The sequence below is a fragment of the Melanerpes formicivorus genome, unplaced genomic scaffold, assembly GCF_026170545.1.
Source record: "Melanerpes formicivorus ecotype bairdi unplaced genomic scaffold, bMelFor1.0.p_v2 SCAF_285, whole genome shotgun sequence".
In the NCBI taxonomy this organism is placed as follows: domain Eukaryota; kingdom Metazoa; phylum Chordata; class Aves; order Piciformes; family Picidae; genus Melanerpes; species Melanerpes formicivorus.
In genome coordinates, this window is record NW_027142637.1 from 107,244 (window position 1) to 127,456 (window position 20,213).

Sequence of the window (20,213 nt, forward strand, 5' to 3'; positions counted from 1 at the left end):
CAGTTTTGGGGTCACCAATTCAAGAGAGACAGGGATCTGCTAGAGGGAGTCCAACGGAGAGCCATGAGGATGATTAGGGGGCTTGAGCATCTTCCCTATAAAGAGAGACTGAGAGACCTGGGGCTGTTTACATCTTCCTTATAAAGAGAGACTGAGACACCTGGGGCTGTTTAGTCTTGAGAAGAGAAGACTGAGAGGGGATCTGATCAATGCCTATAAATATCTGAACGGTGGGTGTCTTGTGGAGGCAGTCAACCTCTTTTTCAGTGGTGCACAGTAATAAGGAACAATGGATACCATCTTGAACATAGAAAGTTTCACCTCAACATGAGGAGAAACTTCTTCACAGTGAGGGTGACACTGGAACAGGCTCCCCAGGGGGGTTTTGGAGTCTCCTTCTCTGGAGACATTAAAAAACCGCCTGTCAATGCATTCCTGTGCAGAGCATCCTAAGTGATCCTAATTTTGGCAGGGGAGCTTGGACTGGGTGATCTCTGGAGGTCCCTTCCAGCCTCTAACATTCTGTGATTCTGTGTATCAAGTGTAAAAATGTACCAGGTTATTGTTTTAGCTATGTAAAATGGTGCTTCAGTTCAACAAAACTGTGCATACATGCACTTGGATGAGTGTATGTGTATGTGTATACACACACATAGATAAAAAAGCTGGCATCCTCTGCACTGCAGTGGTGCCATCTACATCATAATGTAGCCTGCTTCACTGGACATGAAATTGGGATAGTTGAGTTCTTACCCATAGCTTTATCTCAATTGTAGGTTGTGGGTTTTGGTTGTTTTTTAGTATTTTTTTCCCACATATAAAAATTCCCTGATTGCATTTGTAAAGCACACTGCAGTACAATGCATTGTGGTTTTCTTTTTTTCCCCCAAAGATTGTTCCCTTATTCTCCTGAAAATCTTTTGCACAAAGCCTTGTGAGGGCTTCAACACTGAGAATTTTAGCGAGATATGATAATGGTTTGCTTTGTTAAGAATATTTATAGAAGCTTCTCTATTAGCAAATAGGCATTCAAAATAACTGACTCTAACACACACCATCACATCATGATTCCTGGGAGTTTTTTTTATGATTACCATTCTTTCCATATAATGAAAATAAAATTAGGACCCCTGCTAGAGTGGTTACTGGATAAACACAGGCATAAGTAGATGTCTTTCTGCTCTGGCAAGCACAATCTTATGCTATGTTTTGCAAAGAGGGATGCTTCCTTCATTTTCCTTTCTGAAGCAGGCAATGTGGTTCTTGCACTCTCAGTGTGCTTTACCAAACTTGCAAGAGCCTGGGTTTCAACTGGTGTTCAAAATGCCCTTGGAATTTTGTAGTAACAGTTTTGCTGTTTTCTTCAGCTTCTGTTTTCTGTGTATGTTTATTTGGGAAAGAGCATACATGAGCACCTTACTTCTGCTTGCTAAGCTAGGAGTAATTATTTATCCAGTAAGACTGTCAATAAATTTAAGCCAAGAAAAGGAAAGCCTTTAATTATAAGATTGTTTCTATCCAAGGTCTTTGAAGTTGTTACACATTGATATTTGATCTCACTTTAAGTGTATGCAGTACTAAGCAAATTGACTATGTGAGCCATCTAAGAAGATCTGCAAACAATTCTCTCACATATTTTGGTAAAAATACACTTAAAATGCACATTGTGGGGATGAAATAAATCTCCTTGGAAAAAAAAAAAAAAACAACCAACCCAAAGGAAAACAAAAACCACCAAAGCCTTCATAATGGAAAGGTCCAAATCAAGGTTAGTTAGATGAATACAAGGGGGGGGGGGGGGGGGGGGGGGGCGGAACAACAGATGCTTGATAGGATAGGATAGGATAGGATAGGATAGGATAGGATAGGATAGGATAGGATAGGATAGGATAGGATAGGATAGGATAGGATAGGATGGGATAGGATGGGATGGGATGGGATAGGATGGGATGGGATGGAATAGAATTGAATTAACCAGGCTGGAAAAGACCTTCAAGATCATCAAGTCCAACCTATCACCTAACACCACCTAATAAACTAAACCATGACACCAAGTGCCTCATCCACTCTCTTCTTAGACACTCCCAGTGATGCTGACTCCACCACTTCCCTGGGCAGCACATTCCAATGGCCAATCATTCTTTCTATGATGAACTTCTTCCTAACATCCAGCCTAAATCTCTCCTGGTGCAGCTTGAGACTGTGTCCTCTTGTTCTGGTGCTGGTTGCCTGGGAGAAGAGACCAACCCCCACCTGGCTACAACTCTTCAGGTTCTTGTAGACAGCAATAAGGTCTCCCCTGCGCCTCTTCTTCTCCAGGCTAAGCAACCCCAGCTCCCTCAGCCTCAAGCTGAGGGCTTCAAGCAAGTTGCTTGAGCACAGTGAGGTAGTATTTGAGATTAAGTGCCCAGCCCTTAATTATAGACATTTCCTTCTAAAGATGCAGGTTCTTGCTTTTGTCCTACCTGCATTCAGCACTGAGAGTTTTTTGTCACAGCAACACAATTTTATCTCAGCCTATCTGAGCATGTAGCGTTGCAATAGCTGCACTCCTTGCTTAGCCACTGCTACCATCTCCAAACAGCCTGGCTCTGTGCAGGCTGTGCCCAAGTGAGATCCTCCCACACCTATGTCCTGAAAAGAGGTAGGAAAGCTTGCTGCAAATCCTCTGCACTGAGTCCTTGAGGTGCTCATAGGCTGAAACTGACCTGTGCCAGTCCTGGGTAGGGTATTCCTATCAGAACAAGACTAAGGAAGCAGTGCTGCTAAGGAGAAAAGCTTCCTAACAGTTCAATCAATTCAGAATCAAGATGTGATATCTGGGTGTTACAACACTACTATAGCTGCAGACTACCTGTACAGGAGCCACTAAGCCACTCATAGAAAAAACATAGTAAAACCTTGAGAAGAAACCAAGATGGAGCAATAGGCTTCTTTCTTCTACTCTTCACCATAATCTACCCTAAAAAGACCAAAAAAAAAGAGTTAAAAAAGCAGAGCAATAATGGAAATGAAAAATAATTCAAGTTGCAAAATCTCATGAGTTTTCTTAAGCTCATGCAGCATCATCAGGCATAATTTTCTCCCTTGATGCACCAGTGCCTTCCTCCATGTTCTGTCTGTGTGCACATAAAAGGGAGCTGTAAGAACTATTAGCTGCTGTGAGGTGCCTGGTAGCCCGGGATGGTTGGTTTTTTTCTGGAAGAGAAAATGACAAGCTGACTGCACTTTTTATGACCTTTTTACTATTCTATCATAAGTATCCATGGTAACATGACTGTTTCTTTCATGCTGGTATATGGCATCAAAATAACAATAAATGCTGATTTAAATTAATGGGGTGGAATAGAATTTGCTGCCAGATGTGCTGAAAAAAAAAAATAAACTCATTTACTAGGGTTGGACACAAGGAAAAGGAGTCAGAATAACATATTTTTATTCCTTTCTGGCTGTCTCTCCTTCCCTCTCGTTTTGATACTTGAAGAATGTAGCAAATAATTGAATTTATTAATTCTATCTGTATGTCAAGAGAGTGTCTGGTTAAGGGTCAATACTTATTTCCCAAAGGTTCCAATCCATTCCAAACAGTGAATTTCCATTTGCTTTGAAGGATTCCAAAATTTCTCCTCAGTTGCCAATGAAATAAATTGACACAGCAGCCTAAACAATGAATCCTGTATTTTATGCATGTGATGTATAATGTAGCTGTGGTGGGGTCACCATCATTGGAGGTGTTTAGGAGGAGACTTGATAGGGTGCTTGGTTGCATGGTTTAGTTGATTAGGTGGTGTTGGATGATGGGCTGGACATGATGATCTTGAAGGTCTCTTCCAACTTGCTCTATTCTATTCTATTCTATTCTATTCTATTCTATTCTATTCTATTCTATTCTATTCTATTCTATTCTATTCTATTCTATTCTATTCTATTCTATTCTATTCCATTCCACTCCACTCCACTCTACTCGACTCTACCCTACTCTACTCTACTCTACTCTGGATCCCTTTCATATGTTCAGACAAGCACCAGATGACCGAAACTCCCTCTTGTAGCAATCACACTTGGTTCACTTGGACACAAGTTTGTTTGTTGCATTCCATGGAAAGATGATTCTTGTTTAAATGTTATACTTTGGTATGTTTTTGCCATCAGCTGAGCTTTACTTGTGTCAAGGTAGGGAATGCTTAGAATTTGAAAGCACCTTTATCCAGTGCTGATTTATTCCAACAGAAGTTAAGATCTGAGTAAATACAGACATGGAAAGCAGGAAAACACTCTTAATAGCACCTAGTTGCTTCAGGTGCTGAAGGGTTTTTGGAGGTGACATTGATGTTTCAAAATACCACTTTGGAAGCTATTTCTGCTCTTACCTTCAGCTTGATGTTGCACTGAGGTGAATGAGTATCTAATTGAAACAGTAACTTGTGAATTCTTGCCAACAGAAATGACACCGTTCCAGATATTGTAGCAGGCTGATCTGAGACTTAACTCTTCCTTGGAACCATTCCGTTTCTGTATCATCTGTCTTTGTTTAAGGTCTTTATAAGACACTAAGTGGAAAATATTAGCGCTGGATTCATTGTTTTGATGTGGTGTGGGGTTTTTTAAAATTTTATTTATTTATTTATTTTTCCTTCCAGGAGGATTTTCTCAGCTATGTTCTGCCGTCACCTCAGAGAGAAGTGCCCAGCCCCGTGTGCCCATCCCTCCCTGGCCGCCGCTTAAGCAGCGGGTACCAGCGCATCCTCCGGCCGGGCTGTGGGCTGTGAGCTGTGGGCTGTGAGCTGTGGGCTGCAGCGGCAGCAGCAGCAGCTCGCCCTGCCTCGTGACATCACTCCTGAGCTCAAATCCCACTCGGAGCTCCTTGCCCTACTCAGTCTGCTGGTTTGTCAGCTGTGGCGGAGCGAGGACCCTCCCCAGCAGGGCAGGCAGCTCCCCAGGCAAGGCGAGGCTCGGGAAGAGACGAGGAGAGGGGAAAGAGTCGGCGCGAAGAGGAACGGAACAGAACGGAACGGAGGAGCTCCAGCATGAGATTAATCTCCGCTTATTACTTGCTGCCTTTCTTTCCTGCACTGGTCTTCGGCACTAGGTGAGTACCGAGAGCTATTTTGCTTGGAGTTCTGCTGGTTTATTTGTTGTTTTCTATCTTAGATTCAGTGCTCTCAAGAGAAATGATAGAGATTTCATCCTCAGCTGGGGTAGGAAGTTTAGAGCAGATATCTTCTGTGATTCTTATCTCGCCCCCTCCCGATCCTCTGAAAGAGACTGAGTCTTCTCTTGGTGTTTCTAGGCTTTTTTTTTTTCTCCTGTGATGTAAAACTGTTACTCCTGTAGAAATTGACCCACAGCTTGTGTGGTGTAGCAAGGCAGTAACAAATACAAGGTTTGCATATACAGCAGCAAAACCGGATCGAGTTTCATTGGAAAGAAGGAAGCCGAACAGCTGAAACTGAGACCATGCTAACCTTTTACCTTATACAGAGTGACAAGATGAACACTTGGGCAGTCTCATGTCACTTTATGTTTCCATATCTGAACACAGACCTAGGGTTTACCTTTTATTTTATTTTTTAGTTTTGTTTGGCTTTGTTTGTTTGTTTGTTTATTTGTTTGTTGTTGTTTTTTTACCATGAAAATGCAGGTGAGATGTTGCAGTGTTATGCCAATGCTGGAAAACATGTGTCAAAAAGTTGCTGGAATCTAGAAGCATTCCTTTCTGGGCAATTATAATCAATCACTGAGAAAATATGAAAAAATTCTATGGCAGCTTAAAAATAAAAGCTCTTCTGACCAGGCAGTGTTCTGATAAGATAATGTGTGCTGCTCAGTTGCTCAGAGATAGTATATTCTCTCTGTTGTGGACAGAATATGTTCAGCAAAGAAAAGATAAAGCCGAGGCACTCTATCCCATTGCCTCGATGTACACAGATGGAAAGTTAATGCTGGTACAGAGCAGATCTGTTAAAATGATGCTGCTGTCAGTTCAGGCTTTTTAACTTCCAGTTCCTTATCAGAAAACCAAGCTCAAATTTTGACTGTGATATTTCTCTGCTGTGTTAGAAGTTTGTAGGCTACTTAGTAATAAGTCCATAAAGCGTGTTATCAGCAGATGTGTGCGTGTACATTTATCAGGGTGTCTCTTCCCTGTAAAATCAGCATGGAAGCAGCTTTTGGCACATGCACTGTGTGTTTTTAGACTTAATTGTTCACTGAGACTCAAAAGAAAATAAAAGGAGAGGAAAAAATTGTCTTCAGGTGCAGCAGGAGCACATCTCTACATAAACACAAGTAGCAACAAGATCTCTGAGTGGAGAAAAGGCCTCAAATAGAGAAGTTAAGACTATCCAGATATTTCAGTTACTTCAGTCCCTTGGAGAGGGTTGTCTTGGTGAGGGTAATACTTCTTATTTAGGGACTTTGTAATACCAGTCCATGCAAATCACTCCAATGATCTTTGAAATATAACACCTGGAAGAAAATGGTAATATACTGTGATTCAGTAATTATCCCTTCTGATTTAATAAATGGTCCAAGGAAACATTCACTAGCAGTCAAGTGTGAAACTTCTGGTCAATTCAGATTAATGATTTTGCACTCCTTTAATAGTGATGCATTCTATGCTAAATTATGCCAGAGTTAAAAAGGGGAGGAAGCATCAAACCACTTTTTAAAGATGCAGGCTTATATCCTACATGAGCTTTTGCAGATTAAACTCTAGTGAAAAGGGAGGTGGGAAAGTATACTAAATTTTCACGTTTTGATGAAGTCTTGCAAACTACCTCAACATTCAGAGGGGTAAAATGGAACAAGCTGCCTAGTGTAAAGCCCTAAAAGCAGGTCCTCATCTTCTTTAGAAAATACTATCTGTGAGAAAAATGAGCTGTAAAAACCAACAAGTCTCTCCCTACCTTCCAAACAGTAGTTGGAAATAATATGAAGAAGCTGAACTTGCCACATTAATGCTAATTGTGAACTGTATGACTCTGAGGGAGAACTATACTTTCATAAGAGTATAAGTTTGTGGCGCATAATTCACCTTCTCATGTAACGTGAGGGATGAAAATGATCAATGTGAGCGGACTTCCAGCTAAAAAACCCCACCCAAGTAGAATGTGTGTTGCAAAGTGAAATTTAGCTTTTGATACCAGCTTGGTTATCCTGTCAAAAAGGAGACTGAAAGTCTGCTGTAGAGTTGGAGATTTATAAAAGTCCTGGACAACTCTGTTCAGCAGTTGCTTGCAAGTCACTTAATTTTTAGCTGGCTGCATAGAACATGGAGTAATTTTTCAACAGTACATGATGGAAGTTTAAAAAATGATTTGGTGCTATCAATATGCCATCTACTGGAAAGAGATTATGCTTTAATCTCCTTCAGCAGAAGGCAATTCTGCCTGTGGCAGTTAGTATTTCTTGTAAACATATGGTTAATTCATGGGTTGGACCCAAACAGAGTAGGGTTGCAGGACTAGTTGTGTGTGCAAAAATAAAACAACAACCCAGGGTCTAATGTCTTACTGCCTGAAACTGCTTAGCTAAGGCAAAGCATCAGCCTTGCAGGGGAGAAAGTTTTCCATCATGAAGATTTATTTTACTCAAAGTTTGTACAGCACAATGCCTTCTTTTTGTGCACTGGTGCTGGACTCAGTGGGCATGGCACTGTAGAGGTGGACAGCTGCTGCTTTTTGTTCCTTGTCATGTGGTGATGCCATCCCTTTTTCCATCATGTCATGGTGACACTTTGAAAGATCTCAGCATGTCTTCAAGCCTAATTGAAAACAAATAGGAATTAATGAGTTCAGCTCTTACCACAGCATGTCATCTTTTCTTGGTTTATAGTATTGTTAAAAAGAGGAAAATACGCAGCTGGCACTTTAAACATTGCATTCCTTGTTGAATCTGATTTTCAGAACTGTTTGAGGGTAGTTTATCAGCATGGTTTAAAGTCAGGCATGAGCCAAATGCCTATCAATTTACAGCAGGTTCATGGTTTAGAAATGAGCAATCTTTTCTTCATTACTTAAGCAGTTTTGGTGGGGCTTTGAGTTGCCCGTAGTCATATTTCCAGTTGCTTGCAGTGACAAAGAAGTAAGAAGATTGAGGTGTCCAGTTAACTACAGATGTATTGATGGAAGAAGTAAAATTTACTGCTCTAAAATCAGACCCATAAAATGTTAAGGGGAACATTTTGGAAGGTGAATCTAACTTGATAAAACTACTCTGAAGTGTGTGTTTTCCTGTCCGCTTTTACTTTCCTTTGGATATCTTGGTTTGGGCAGCTGTAATGTGATGGTTTTGTACATGATGCTTTTTTTGTCATGCTTCGCTGAAGACCATGTTATTGTTTTCCCATACCACTTCAGAAATGAGTCAGTGAGTGCACACAGTGCCAGGGTCAGACCCTGCAGCCACCCCTGTGCTTTTGTGGCCCCAGACACCTAAGCATTCAGACTGGAAGTTGTTTGTTGAAGGAAACGTTTGCATGAAGTCAGTCATTGGCGTCAATAACTAAGAGCTGTAGTCCAGCCTGTCTTGTCTAATGAGGCTTCCTTACTTTCAGTTGAAAGGACAGTTTTGTGAATATTACTTGACCATTACTATTGAAAAGCTGGACACCAGTAATCTTGTATTTATTTTTTTTCTAAATGACCAAAATGTGAATCCTTAGAAGCTTGATGTGATACAAAACTTGCCTTTTCTTCCTCTATCAATAAATTCCTTTCTGTCCATACATGAAATATGACAAAGATGCAAAGACACTGAGTATTCTGACAGAACACTTTATAGCTGAGAACGAGATCATAAACCATACAAGATACACTTTAGTAATAAAATAGAATTAACCAGGTTGGAAGAGACTTTTGAGATCATCGAGTCCAACCTATCATCCAACACTATCTAATCAACTAAACCACGGCACAAAGCACCCCAACCAGTCTCTTCATAAACACTTCCAGTGATGGTGACTCCACCACCTCCCTGGGCAGCACATTCCAATGGACAATCACTCTTTCTATGACGAATTTCTCCCTAACATCCAGCCTAAACCTCCCTTGGTGCAGCTTGAGACTGCATCCTCTTGTTCTGGTGCTGGTTGCCTGGGAGAAGAGACCAACCCCCACATGGCTGCAACTCCCCTTCAGGTAGTTACAAACATCAATAAGGTCTCCCCTGAGCCTCCTCTTCTCCAGGCTAAACAACCCCAGCTCCCTCAGCCTCTCTTCATAGGGCTTGTGCTCCAAACCCCTCCCCAGCTTTGTTGCCCTTCTCTGGACAAGTTCCAGCAACTCAACATCTTTCCCAGACTGAGGGGCCCAGAATAGCAATGATACTACCACAACAACTCATTAAATGGATGTGCAAATAGCAGGGCTGCAGAAGACAGAACTTATTTTATGGCAGAGAAATGACCACTGGTCTTTTTTCTTTTTTCCTCCTTACTGCAGTTTACTGGCAGTCTGACTGCATTGGTGTTAAAAGGCAATCTGTAGTTAATTGGCTTCAGAAGAATGCCACCTCTGCAGTTTGTAGCAGGATAAAAGTAGTGTGCTCATTTCTGGAGGGTGGATGTTGCTTCATGAAGATACAGGTGTTGATCTGGTGTGCGTCTATTGTTGCAGGTTATAGAAAAACTTATTAAATGTGAGAACTAGATCTAAATGCTTTATTTTCCCCCCTGCATGTATTTTCAAGGTTGACTGTTTACATTTGTTTGGTTTGGTAATTATGTTTTTCAGGAATATGAAAATATTGATATTTTTCCAGCCCCTCAGATAAAGGTGTGCAAAAGATTCAGTTTGAGACTTAAGGGAAGATAAAGGGAAACACCTTTGATGTTATTATAAGGAGGTGTGGGGGAGAACATTTAATAATCTTTGTCTCTAGCTGTCAAGGTCTTGTCTTAAAAACACTGAACTATAATCAGATGTTGAAAGAAGGACTGATAGGAAAGCGGGGGGAACCCTGCTCCTTTCTAGAGTTTGAGGTGGAAGAACGAGACTCAGTCTGTGCTGATGCCCTCAGCCGTAGCCACACCATTTCTACATACTCCGGCAAGTAGTCAAAACTGATTCTCACTTTTGAGATCTCAGGCTGAGGTCCTGCAATGTCCTTGCTTTTCCCCATGACTGAAATAGAACTCTGCAGGACAGTAGTAGGCTACTTTTTTTTAGCAGAAAAAAACCCAGATGCTGCATTTTTGCTGTAGGTTCATGGATAACACGAGACTCTCTTAGTATCGCACTTTTCAAAGTCTTCCCGAAATTCCATGGCATTGACTCATGCTTAGAATTCCTTTCACACTTGCTTTTGCTCTCTGAGTTTTCTGGGCTGTGCACGCTTTCTGATTTCCATCAATGTGGATGATGCTGCATGTTTGGTTGATTACTGGTAAGGCCTTATATTTGAAGGACAGAAGTGGCATTTAGCACATGTCTCGTGTCCGTACTATGCTTACAAACCCATGAGCTTTGCAGTGGTCTGTGTTGAAGGCTAATAGCACAAACTTACCAGCAGCACAGCTCTGTTATTTCAAGGAATATGCTCAGCATGATGGCTTTGTTTTGATGATTTATAAACAAGTGTCTAGATCTCCTTGGTGAAACAAAGCCTTTTCTACATTCTGGGAGGAAAAAAAAGTTCCCAAAGCACACAAAACACAACCAACCAATTAACAAAAAAAGCAAATGTAGAATGTGAAGGAAGAAGAGGAGGAATAAGGGGGAAAAAAATAAGGGAGGAGAAGAAACAAATAACTTTTGTAGCCATCAGGAAAGACCTGTTTGAGGTTTGATCTGCAGGCAAAATGTTCTAGAAGTTCCATGTGATCTCTGATAAATCTTGAGGGTCTCTAGAATCCAGTTTTACTGTAATAGAACAGCATGAATTCTGCTTTTTATGCTCTGTATAATGCCTGCCTGCCCAGGAGACTTGCTGTGGAGCTACTTTTGACATTTTAATATATTTTTGTGTGTTTAGAGAAATTGTAAGGCTGACTCTTTCATGTTCCTTTCTCATTTATTAATTTAGAGCTGGGGCAGAGTAAAAGGATATCTTAACCTCAACTTGCAAGCCCTGTTTCTGTGAGATTGAGAGTTTGATATTATTGTCTATATTTAACAGAAACTTGTTCACAGATAGTAATCCTCCTGATACGCTCCTCTAATGACAAATACATCTCATTCGTGTCACTTGTCAAAACTGCTGTTCAACTCATTGTTTAGTTTTGCACAGCTGCATGGTAAGGGTCAGATCTGTAAATATTCTCTGTGTGGAAGACAAGGAACGTGTTTGGCAGGAAGAATAAAGACATTTCATACCATCCCTCAGTCTTTATGTTGTGCGAAGCTTTAAGATGCGTAATGTTGCAATTGCTATTTCAAAGACATCAGAGTGGCAATTTTAGAAATGCTGAATAATAAGTAGGACACTGCATCAAACAGCAGGTTTTGTGTGCTATGATTGAGTCTTCTTCCTTCCTTTCTTGTGCTGTTACTCACTCATCTCAGCTCTTACCTCCTATCACTCCTGTGTTTATTAGTCTTTGTGTATTATCTTTGCAATGCTTTCTGTAGTGTTCCCTTTGAAGTCTCTGCTGCGTTAGTTGAAACAAAGAATATTTGGGTGAATCATGATTGAAATCAATGTGCCTGACTCTCATAAGCTGAAGAAACAAGCATGGACAGAATTTCTCTATATCTTCCCTGCCAATATTGATTGATAGTTTCTATGGAAAGGAGTAGAGAAGTGCCAAAAAAAAATGTAGTGTGTTTTGTCTTCACTCGCCATCTTAGGAAGGTTAAGGCCACTATGCTCCCAGCTACTGTATTTTACCTAAATGGTTATTTTATCCACCCACCCCCCACCCCCATTTGCATGTTGTTATTAATGAATGGTCATATTTGTTTAACTTCTGCTCACAATTTCCTTGTGAGATTTATGTAGATTTCCTTTCCATTTACCAATTCTAAAAGTGGAAGCTGGTTGCCAAACAGATTTCCCCAGTGTGAGGCAAGTTGAAGCACTTTGAAAATCAAGCACATATTTGCTAAATCCCATCTAATCACAGAGCTAACAGCTTTCCCTTCTGGTTAAAGATGGAGCTGCAGCAGCTTCTAATTCCTCTATACAGACACTACACTTCCAGGCCACTACACTTTCACCCAATGATATGTCTTATCACTGACTTTGCTCCTATGTTATCTCTTAATGAGCATCAGAACACCTTCTGTGAAAGGACAGGCAAATGGAGGTTTGTGATGGAGTACAGTCTCTGTAATTTCACTGTAGAATAATGCTTGAATACACTTTCAGGAACTCGTATGGGTCTTTATAAAACTTGGCTTGGTAGTAGGTGACGGGAAGGGAAGTCAAATTACCTGGCACGGTAAGAGATAAACAAAATGAGATTGTTTACTAGGACTATGCAGTTGTTGGAGTCCCAAAACTTCATTCTGCTTTTCAGGTGTCTCTGATTTTGTTGATGTGAATAACTACAGATGTAGGAGTTGTGACTTTGTACCTCAGAATTGCTTGGGGACCCAAGGGACACAGAGAAACAATGAGCCCAGTAATGAACCGTGTCCGCCTTGTGTACGCTATGCTCATCACAGCTGAATGATCTTCCAGTCATGTGTTTGTTTCAGGCCAGCATGTGGCAACAACTGAGGTAGGGAGGGTGGGGAGAAGAGATTTTACTGAAATGTGGAAAAGAAAAGAAAGTGTGGAAAACATGAGCTGACAAGACTGAAAAGCAGCTGTGTGCTGGGTGGCATTAGATTACCTGTTGAAGAAGTTTATTCCCCCTTGATGAAGTGTGGTGTAATGAAATGTGTGCTCGATGTGCAAAGAGAGATTGTCTCTCTTGAAAATGGAGGAATGAAATCCATTTTACTACTGTTCCACTTACAGCTTTTTTGTAAAGAAATCTCTTTGTGCTCAGGAAGGGCACAGAGCAAACGGCTGCCTTGAGTAAGTGGCTGAACCTTTGAGCTGCTTTGCTGAAACCGATCAGTTGATGATTAATTCTACTTTTCTGTGTCAAGATATGCAACACAGCCATTGTATCCTTTCTACTTATTACTGACTGCCAGAGTCCATCATCCCTGCTGCACATCTACCCCTCTGCTCTACGGAGAGTACAAAAGTTCCTGATATGAGCTCCTCTGAAAGTAGGCACTGTGGCTTTTTTGTTGGATTTGGTTGGTTTCCTTTTTCCTTCCGTGAAGGGAGCCAAGATTTGCCAAGGGACCAGACATTTCAGGAAGGCTTAATACCTGTAATCTGTAGTGGATTTTCTCTAAATGAGCTGAATGAGTCTAATCTGATGCCTTTGGAATTTCAAAAGCAGACAGCATGTTGGCTGTGCTAACCTTGTGAAAACCTGAACATCAGTGAGAGCTGTATGCTTTGAAAATGAAACTGCTATTTAGCTGCTGATGTGTGTGGTGGGGGGAAGAGTCCTGATTGTTAGCAATCCATCTTGGCCTCTTTTAGAAGGTCTAGCCTTGCAGCTCTCTTTGTTTCGGTCTGGGCTGAGGAATAAGGTAATTTGGCCTAATGTAAATTCCTAATTGCTTAATGTTTAATTCCCCAAAACTTTGGAAACACTATGGCCATGGTCGGAATCCGCATTAGCATTGCTGCTTCCCTTTTGTTTCTTCATTATGCATCTCTAACTTTGCAATCAGTGCTGCCTGTGCTATTTAACCCACTGAAGGATCAGTCTTAAATACTGCTTTCTTCGAAATCTCTACTTCTGAATATGAATGATGTATGGAGAAAAAAAAAAATGCACTCCTTGAGTACATGGGTAGTGAATAGAGACTTCTCTGCAGGTTTTTTTATTTACTTGTAAAACAACTATCTGCTGTTCAGTATACACAGATGTGCTGTATTTGGCTCAGGAAAGCTTATGAAAGCAGACATTCAATTTAGTATTTTTCCTTAACTCATATCTCTCTCTTTCTCCCTTGTTTCAAACATCCTAGTTCCTTCCCAAATTTCTACTCAGCTGGAGCTCTATAGGCTCAAGGGGAAATTGTTATCTGTTACTGGAAGCAGAAAGAATTAAATTGCTGTAAGAAAATAAATAAATCTCTTTTAAAGAAATGCTAATCAGTTCTCCAACTAGTGTCAGAACAACTCCCTGTTTCAATGTGTTAGTTATGCCTATTAATATGTTAGTCAGTTATGCCTATTTCATACATACCTAGACTGACAAAATTTAAGTAGCTTCTGAAATAGCTACGAAGAAAATACAGGACACAGATACCAGAACTAAGTGTATAAGGAATACATCTTCCCTTCTTTTTATGAGCCTAATCCTTCATGGATGGCTTATAAAATATAATCTGAACAGTTTAACCCCTTTCCATCAAATAGGTAATGAAGAGAAGTTGATATTGCAGTCAGGGTTAAACATTGCAGCTTCCATTTTACTGTAGAGCCAATCATATGTTTCCTTGCTGCTTAAACCTGAGGATTAAATGTATGTGTTAAAAAGGTATTTTCATGTGTAATGAAAAAAAAAAACTTTCCCAATAACATTTAGTCATTACAGGAACATGAAGTTTTTGTCACCCTAACTCTTGACACATTGCATTAAATCTATGGAATAAAGTGCTGTTGCCAAGGGTGGTTGCTACCAGAGGAACGTGAAAGAACTTTGGAAGAAGCAGTATGGAATAATTTCATCTGCCTTAAATCTTTTCACATTCTAGGGCATGAAATGATGCTTACAGTAACTTGAGCCATTCTTGTAGAAGACTACTTGATGATCTTGAAGGTCTCTTCCAACCTGGTCTGGTCTATCCTATTCTATCCTATTCTATTCACAGAATGTTCTTGCAAATATTTGCAAGGACCCATCTGGAAAAATAAGTAGAGGAGTTTTCAGCAGTTAGTTTGATGACTGAGCTGGAAACAAATGCACACGTTCAAGCAATCCCTTCCCAACCACCCAATCTGCAGGGAACCTGTATCCCTATAAAACTTCATTGCACAAAGCCAGAAGTGAGAAATTGCCACAGCCATTCTAGGGCCTAATAGAATGAGATAAGATATCAAAGGGAGGGTGATGGGAAAACAGACTAATTTGGTATCTGCTAGAAGGGGGTAGGTGAAAAAAGACATTATGTGGTGAATGAGTAAGTTGGACTATTGATCCCATTCCAGAGATATTCTGGTTACCTGTATCTTATCAGAGGCAAGCCACCTGAAACTACCTGATCTTTAAGTTCCCTTCTAACCTGAACTATTCTATGAATCTACACCCAGGTGCTACTCTTTCTATAGAAAGTTTTAAAAAAGTAATTAATTAAGATATATGTAGAGTGTGAGCAAAAACTGGGGGGAAGCAGTTTTGGTCTGCTCTCCTTGCTACTGCTCATTACTTAGAACTTATGGTATTGGTGTATGTTTAATCCTTTTAGCTTTAGCTTAAAAAGTGATTCTAAAATATGGCTTTAATGGAGTTGCCATCATTGGGGGTGTTTAGGAGGAGACTTGATGGGGTGCTTGATGCCATGGTTTAGTTGATTAGATGGTGTTGGATGATGGGTTGGACGTGATGATCTTGAAGGTCTCTTCCAACCTGGTCTATTCTATTCTATTCTATTCTATTCTATTCTATTCTATTCTATTCTATTCTATTCTATTCTATTCTATTCTATTCTATTCTATTCTATTCTATTCTATTCTCCTAATAAGAAAGTAGTAAAAACCCAAACACTTCCACCTTGATTCTAAGGGAATAGTACAGATTTCTCCTGTGTTGCAGATACCCATGCTCCATATAGTTAAAACCTTATAAATGGCATACATCTAATTCTACCTTAAGGGTAAAGTTCTCAGTATTCTACAGATAACACTGTTTTATAAGTAGTGTGTGTGTGTATGTGGAAATCTCCTTAGTGCTTATTACTTGCCACACACTGAGGATGGAGAGAATTTTTACCTGCTTCTTGGTAATTTAATAATGGGGAAAAAAAGTGACAGAGGGAAGTCTCCTCAGCTGGAGTAAATGCCAAAACATCATTGTAGGTGCTGATAAAAAGAAACTAAAGACTGCAAAATTATACCCAGTTCCATTAATGCATTTTCTGAATGCAAAAGTTCCCTTTAGCTCAAGGGAAGATACATAAATATGTATAGTGTGTGTGCCTCTGTGCAAAGGATTTCGAGTTGTAGGCACATAATGAAGGGTGGAAAATTGATTTTTGACTATCTTTTCTCAGTGGCTTGAGTGAAGCTGTATAATTCTGTTTGTACAGAATTAAATGCTCCAAAATGGCCAGGTTGTTTTGTTTTGGATCTTGTTTTGACTTTAATGCTTAAGTGTCAAATTTGGATACACCTTCAGCAGACAAAACTATCAACTCATTTCTACACATAACACTGGGCTTATTTTTTTATTTTTAAATGTCCTGCCACTTCCTTTGAATACAAGAGACTATGCTGGAGACAAACATTGTTTCTGACAAGTTCTGGAATTCTTCTGCTGACTGTCACCTTTGCAGATTTACAATTGAACAGGCCTTGCGCTTCAGCGTAAAAAAGATCACAGTATCACAGAATGGCAGGGGTTGGAAGTGACCTCTAGAGATTATTGAGTCCAACCCCCCTACCAAAGCAGGATCACACAGGGCAGGTCACACAGAATGAATCCAGGCAGGTTTTTGAAATTCTCCACAGAAGGATACTCCACAACCTCTGGTGAGGGGTTTGGAGCACAAATCCTATAAGAGGCTGAGGGAGCTGGGGTTGTGTAGCGTGAAGAAGAGGGGGCTCAGGAGAGACCTTATTGCTGTCTACAACTACCTGAAGGGAGGCTGCAGCCAGATGGGGGCTGGTCTCTTCTCCCAGGCAGCCAGCACCAGAACAAGAGGACACAGTATCAAGATGCACCAGGGAAGGTTTAGGCTGGATGTTAGTAAGTTCTTCACAGAAAGAGAGATTGGCCATTGGAATGTGCTGCCCAGTGAGGTGGTGGAGTCACCATCACTGGAGGTGTTTATGAAGAGACTGGATGCAGTGCTTGGTGCCATGGTTTAGTTGATTGTGTAGGATAGTGTTGGATGATAGGTTGGACTTGGTGATCTCAAAGGTCTTTTGCAACCTGGTCTGTTCTGTTCTATTCTCTCTGGGCAACCTGTTCCAGTGCTTGGTCATCTTCACAGTAAAGAAGTGTTTCCTCATGTTTAGGTGGAATCTCCTCTGCTCTAGCTTGTACCTGTTGTTCCTTGTTCCATCACAGGACACCACCCCAAAGAGCCTGGCACCTTCATCTTGACTCCCACCCCTCAGATATTTATAGACATTGATCAGGTCCCATCTCAGTCTTTTCTTCTCCAGACTAAACAGCCCCAGGTCTCTCACTCTTTCTTCATAGGAGAGATATCAAAGTCCTGCAATCATCCTCATAGCGGTAAAAGCATTCTGGAGATTCCTTGTGTTTCAACAGATTACATTTAGCCGCCAGTGCTCAATGCTTTTGTTGCATAGGTCTTAACATTATGTGGCAGTTTTAGGCTGATGTCTAGGACAATTTTCCACAGATTAACCAGAAAGTGTTAGAATGTAAATAAATTACCACTGGATGTAAAGGGAAAGTAATGACAAGGTCAAAATAATCCCCTTGGTGTAAAAGTTAGTTGTATAAACTAACTCTCTCTCTTGGCTTCTTTACTCTAGCTGATACTAGCTGGTGCTTTAGCTTGGCTGTTGCTGACCTTGGCTGTGTTCTTGTGACTAAGTACTAACAAATTACCCTCTGCTCTTCTCTTTCTCTTTTCCTTTGTATAGGGTGGGGGAAGGGAACAGGGAGGGGAAAGCTGTTGGAAGCCCCCTGGTTGTGTCCAGGGGGGTTCTTGTGCTGTTTATAAATTGTAAATATATGCAAATTTTGTACATTTTGTACATATTCATTGCATTTCATATATCTAGATTTTAATCTGCTTGTAAATACAACTTCATTTGCTTTCCAACTGAACTGCTCTGGCAATTTCATTTTGGGGAATAATTTCAGCCCATCACATGCTACTAGAAAAGTAAGTTCAGAAGCTGCTGTTGAGCTGAACACTTACTCAGCATTCTGTTATCTTGGTGGGTGTTTCCTAGCTAGGTTGGGTTTTCAGTGTGATCTGTGGCAGCATCTGCTGCACCCTGAGGGCTGTTCTGAACTACTCCCTTATGTGTGTGAAACAGTGGGTGCTTTTGCATGCTCTCTTCTTAACTACCACTGAAGCTATTGCAAAATTTCCATGGCAGGTATCCCTTCCAGTCTTCATTAGAGAAAGATACCAGTCTCTCTGTCATGTGATGGGTTAACACTCATCCTGGAAGCAGGGGTGGGGAGGGCTTGTGAAAGCATTGCCCTCCCTGCAGGGGGTTTTCCCCCTGGGAAACTAAATTAGTCTGTTCCACTCCCCCTCCCTGCCCAGCAAGGCTATAAAACGCAGGATACTGCAGCCATTAGCTCTCTTGGCCCCTGCCTTTGCTTGGACGAGGACTGCTGGTGTTTTCCTGCTTCTCTGCCATGTGGTCAGGCCTGATCCTTCTCCCTGCTACCTCCACACCTCTTCAAAGGGACTGGTTTTGTATTCTTTTTGTTCCTCCCATCCATCCTTGTTCCTTACCCTTGTGAACCCTACCTGTTATTGTTACATATATAGAGTTGAAAGAAAAATCTTTACTTTTCTACTTCTAAGCCGACTCCAAATTATTTCTTGGTGGATTTGCTCCTTCCCTTTCTTTTTCCTCTCTATGGGGAAAGAGGAGGGGGGAGCAGGGGAGGGATTCTCAGCCATGCCCCCATCTGAGCATTTAAGTCCCAGTTAAGGCTCAAACCACCACACTCTCAAATCCTTTTATGAATGGGCAATATTTCCTGTAACCTGTCAATCCATGTTATGAAGGTTAGTTGAGCTTTTGAAAATTACTAGGCTTGTAAAATTTGATTTCAGGCCTGATTGGAGCAATAGGTGGGATGAACAGAATCCTGCATCTGCCTTTGAGTAATAATAAATAAACTTAGGCAAAAGATTAAAACAAAATAATAAAAAATCATGTTTGCCCTACTTGGGACAGCTGGGCTTCAAAGTAGAGTCATGGAATGGTTTGGGTTAGAAGGGACCACCAAAGGTCATCTAGTCCAACTCTCCTGCAGTGAGCAGGGACATCCTGTACTAGATCAGGTTGCCCAGAGCCCTGTGTTACCTTTGGTAATAAATGAAGCTATCAGTCATCCTAAAACTTTTGCGTGCCGTGATGATGAGAAATTAATAAAGAGATTTGTGATCAAAGACACAGAACTACTTAAATGACAAGACAATGGTGTTATGGAAAAATTATCAATAACACTTAGGCAATCTGTTTTCCTTTGGAAAAGAGTTCTTATAAACTCTTATCCCTAAATCAGAGTGCATTTCACTACTTATTTGCTCTCCTGAGAGTTGCTGCTCTTAACATTCTGCAATCATACAGAAGCAATTTATTTATGAAGATTTACGATAGCTAAGGATTTAACACTGTCTTCACAGGGATGTTTTAATGATTGTTTCCTCACTGCAGAACTTCAGCCTTTTGGCCCATGTTATAGTAAACTGTTCATTGAAGGAAGAGAATAAAGTAATGGCAGCTTTGAGTCAAAAATTAGGAGATCCACTTACAGAAACCACTGAGATAGGGATCTATAAAATTGTATCCTAAAATAGCAGTAACTAACTTCTGCAGAACAGAGCAAAGACCAGTGCTCACTCTTAAACTATCAGTGCTAAGCCTTCCAGCACTGTTTTCAATTGAGATAATTTGGAATTGATGAAGTGGTCTGTGTTAGGCTTAACATTTTTATTTGTGTGTGGGAGAAGTGTCAATGGGAGAACAGCAGGTGGGGAAGGACCTCAAGGATCATCTGGTCCAACCTTTCTTGGCAAGGACAGAGTCTAGACAGGATGGCCTGGCAGCCTGTCCAGCTGTGTCTTACAAGTGTCCAATGTTGGGAAAGCCAACATTTGCAATTCCCTGTGAAGATTATTCCACTGGCTGATTGTACTTGAGAAATTTATGACAACTACAGTGTCCCAGAAACATCTTTAGCAGCTCTGTCACTTGAAAATTTTAAGCCTTTGATACTTTAAGAGTTTTCATTTTTGTTTTGCTAATGTTTACTACAGAGAGTGGTTCATAAGATATTGCTGGTCCACTGCATTAGTAGGGAA

The 20,213-nt window shown here is 40.8% G+C and overlaps 1 protein-coding gene across 1 annotated transcript in view; it reads left to right on the plus strand.

Moving 5' to 3' along the window:
- Positions 1 to 4,823: 4,823 nt before the first annotated feature.
- LUZP2 (leucine zipper protein 2) overlaps positions 4,824 to 20,213 on the plus strand; it is a gene marked incomplete at its 3' end in the record, with an annotated part of 166,109 nt that continues 150,719 nt past the window's right edge. The window contains exon 1 of the mRNA XM_068170101.1: positions 4,824 to 5,089. Within this exon, the coding sequence (XP_068026202.1) occupies positions 5,028 to 5,089 (62 nt within the window). The remainder of the gene's footprint in view (positions 5,090 to 20,213) is intronic.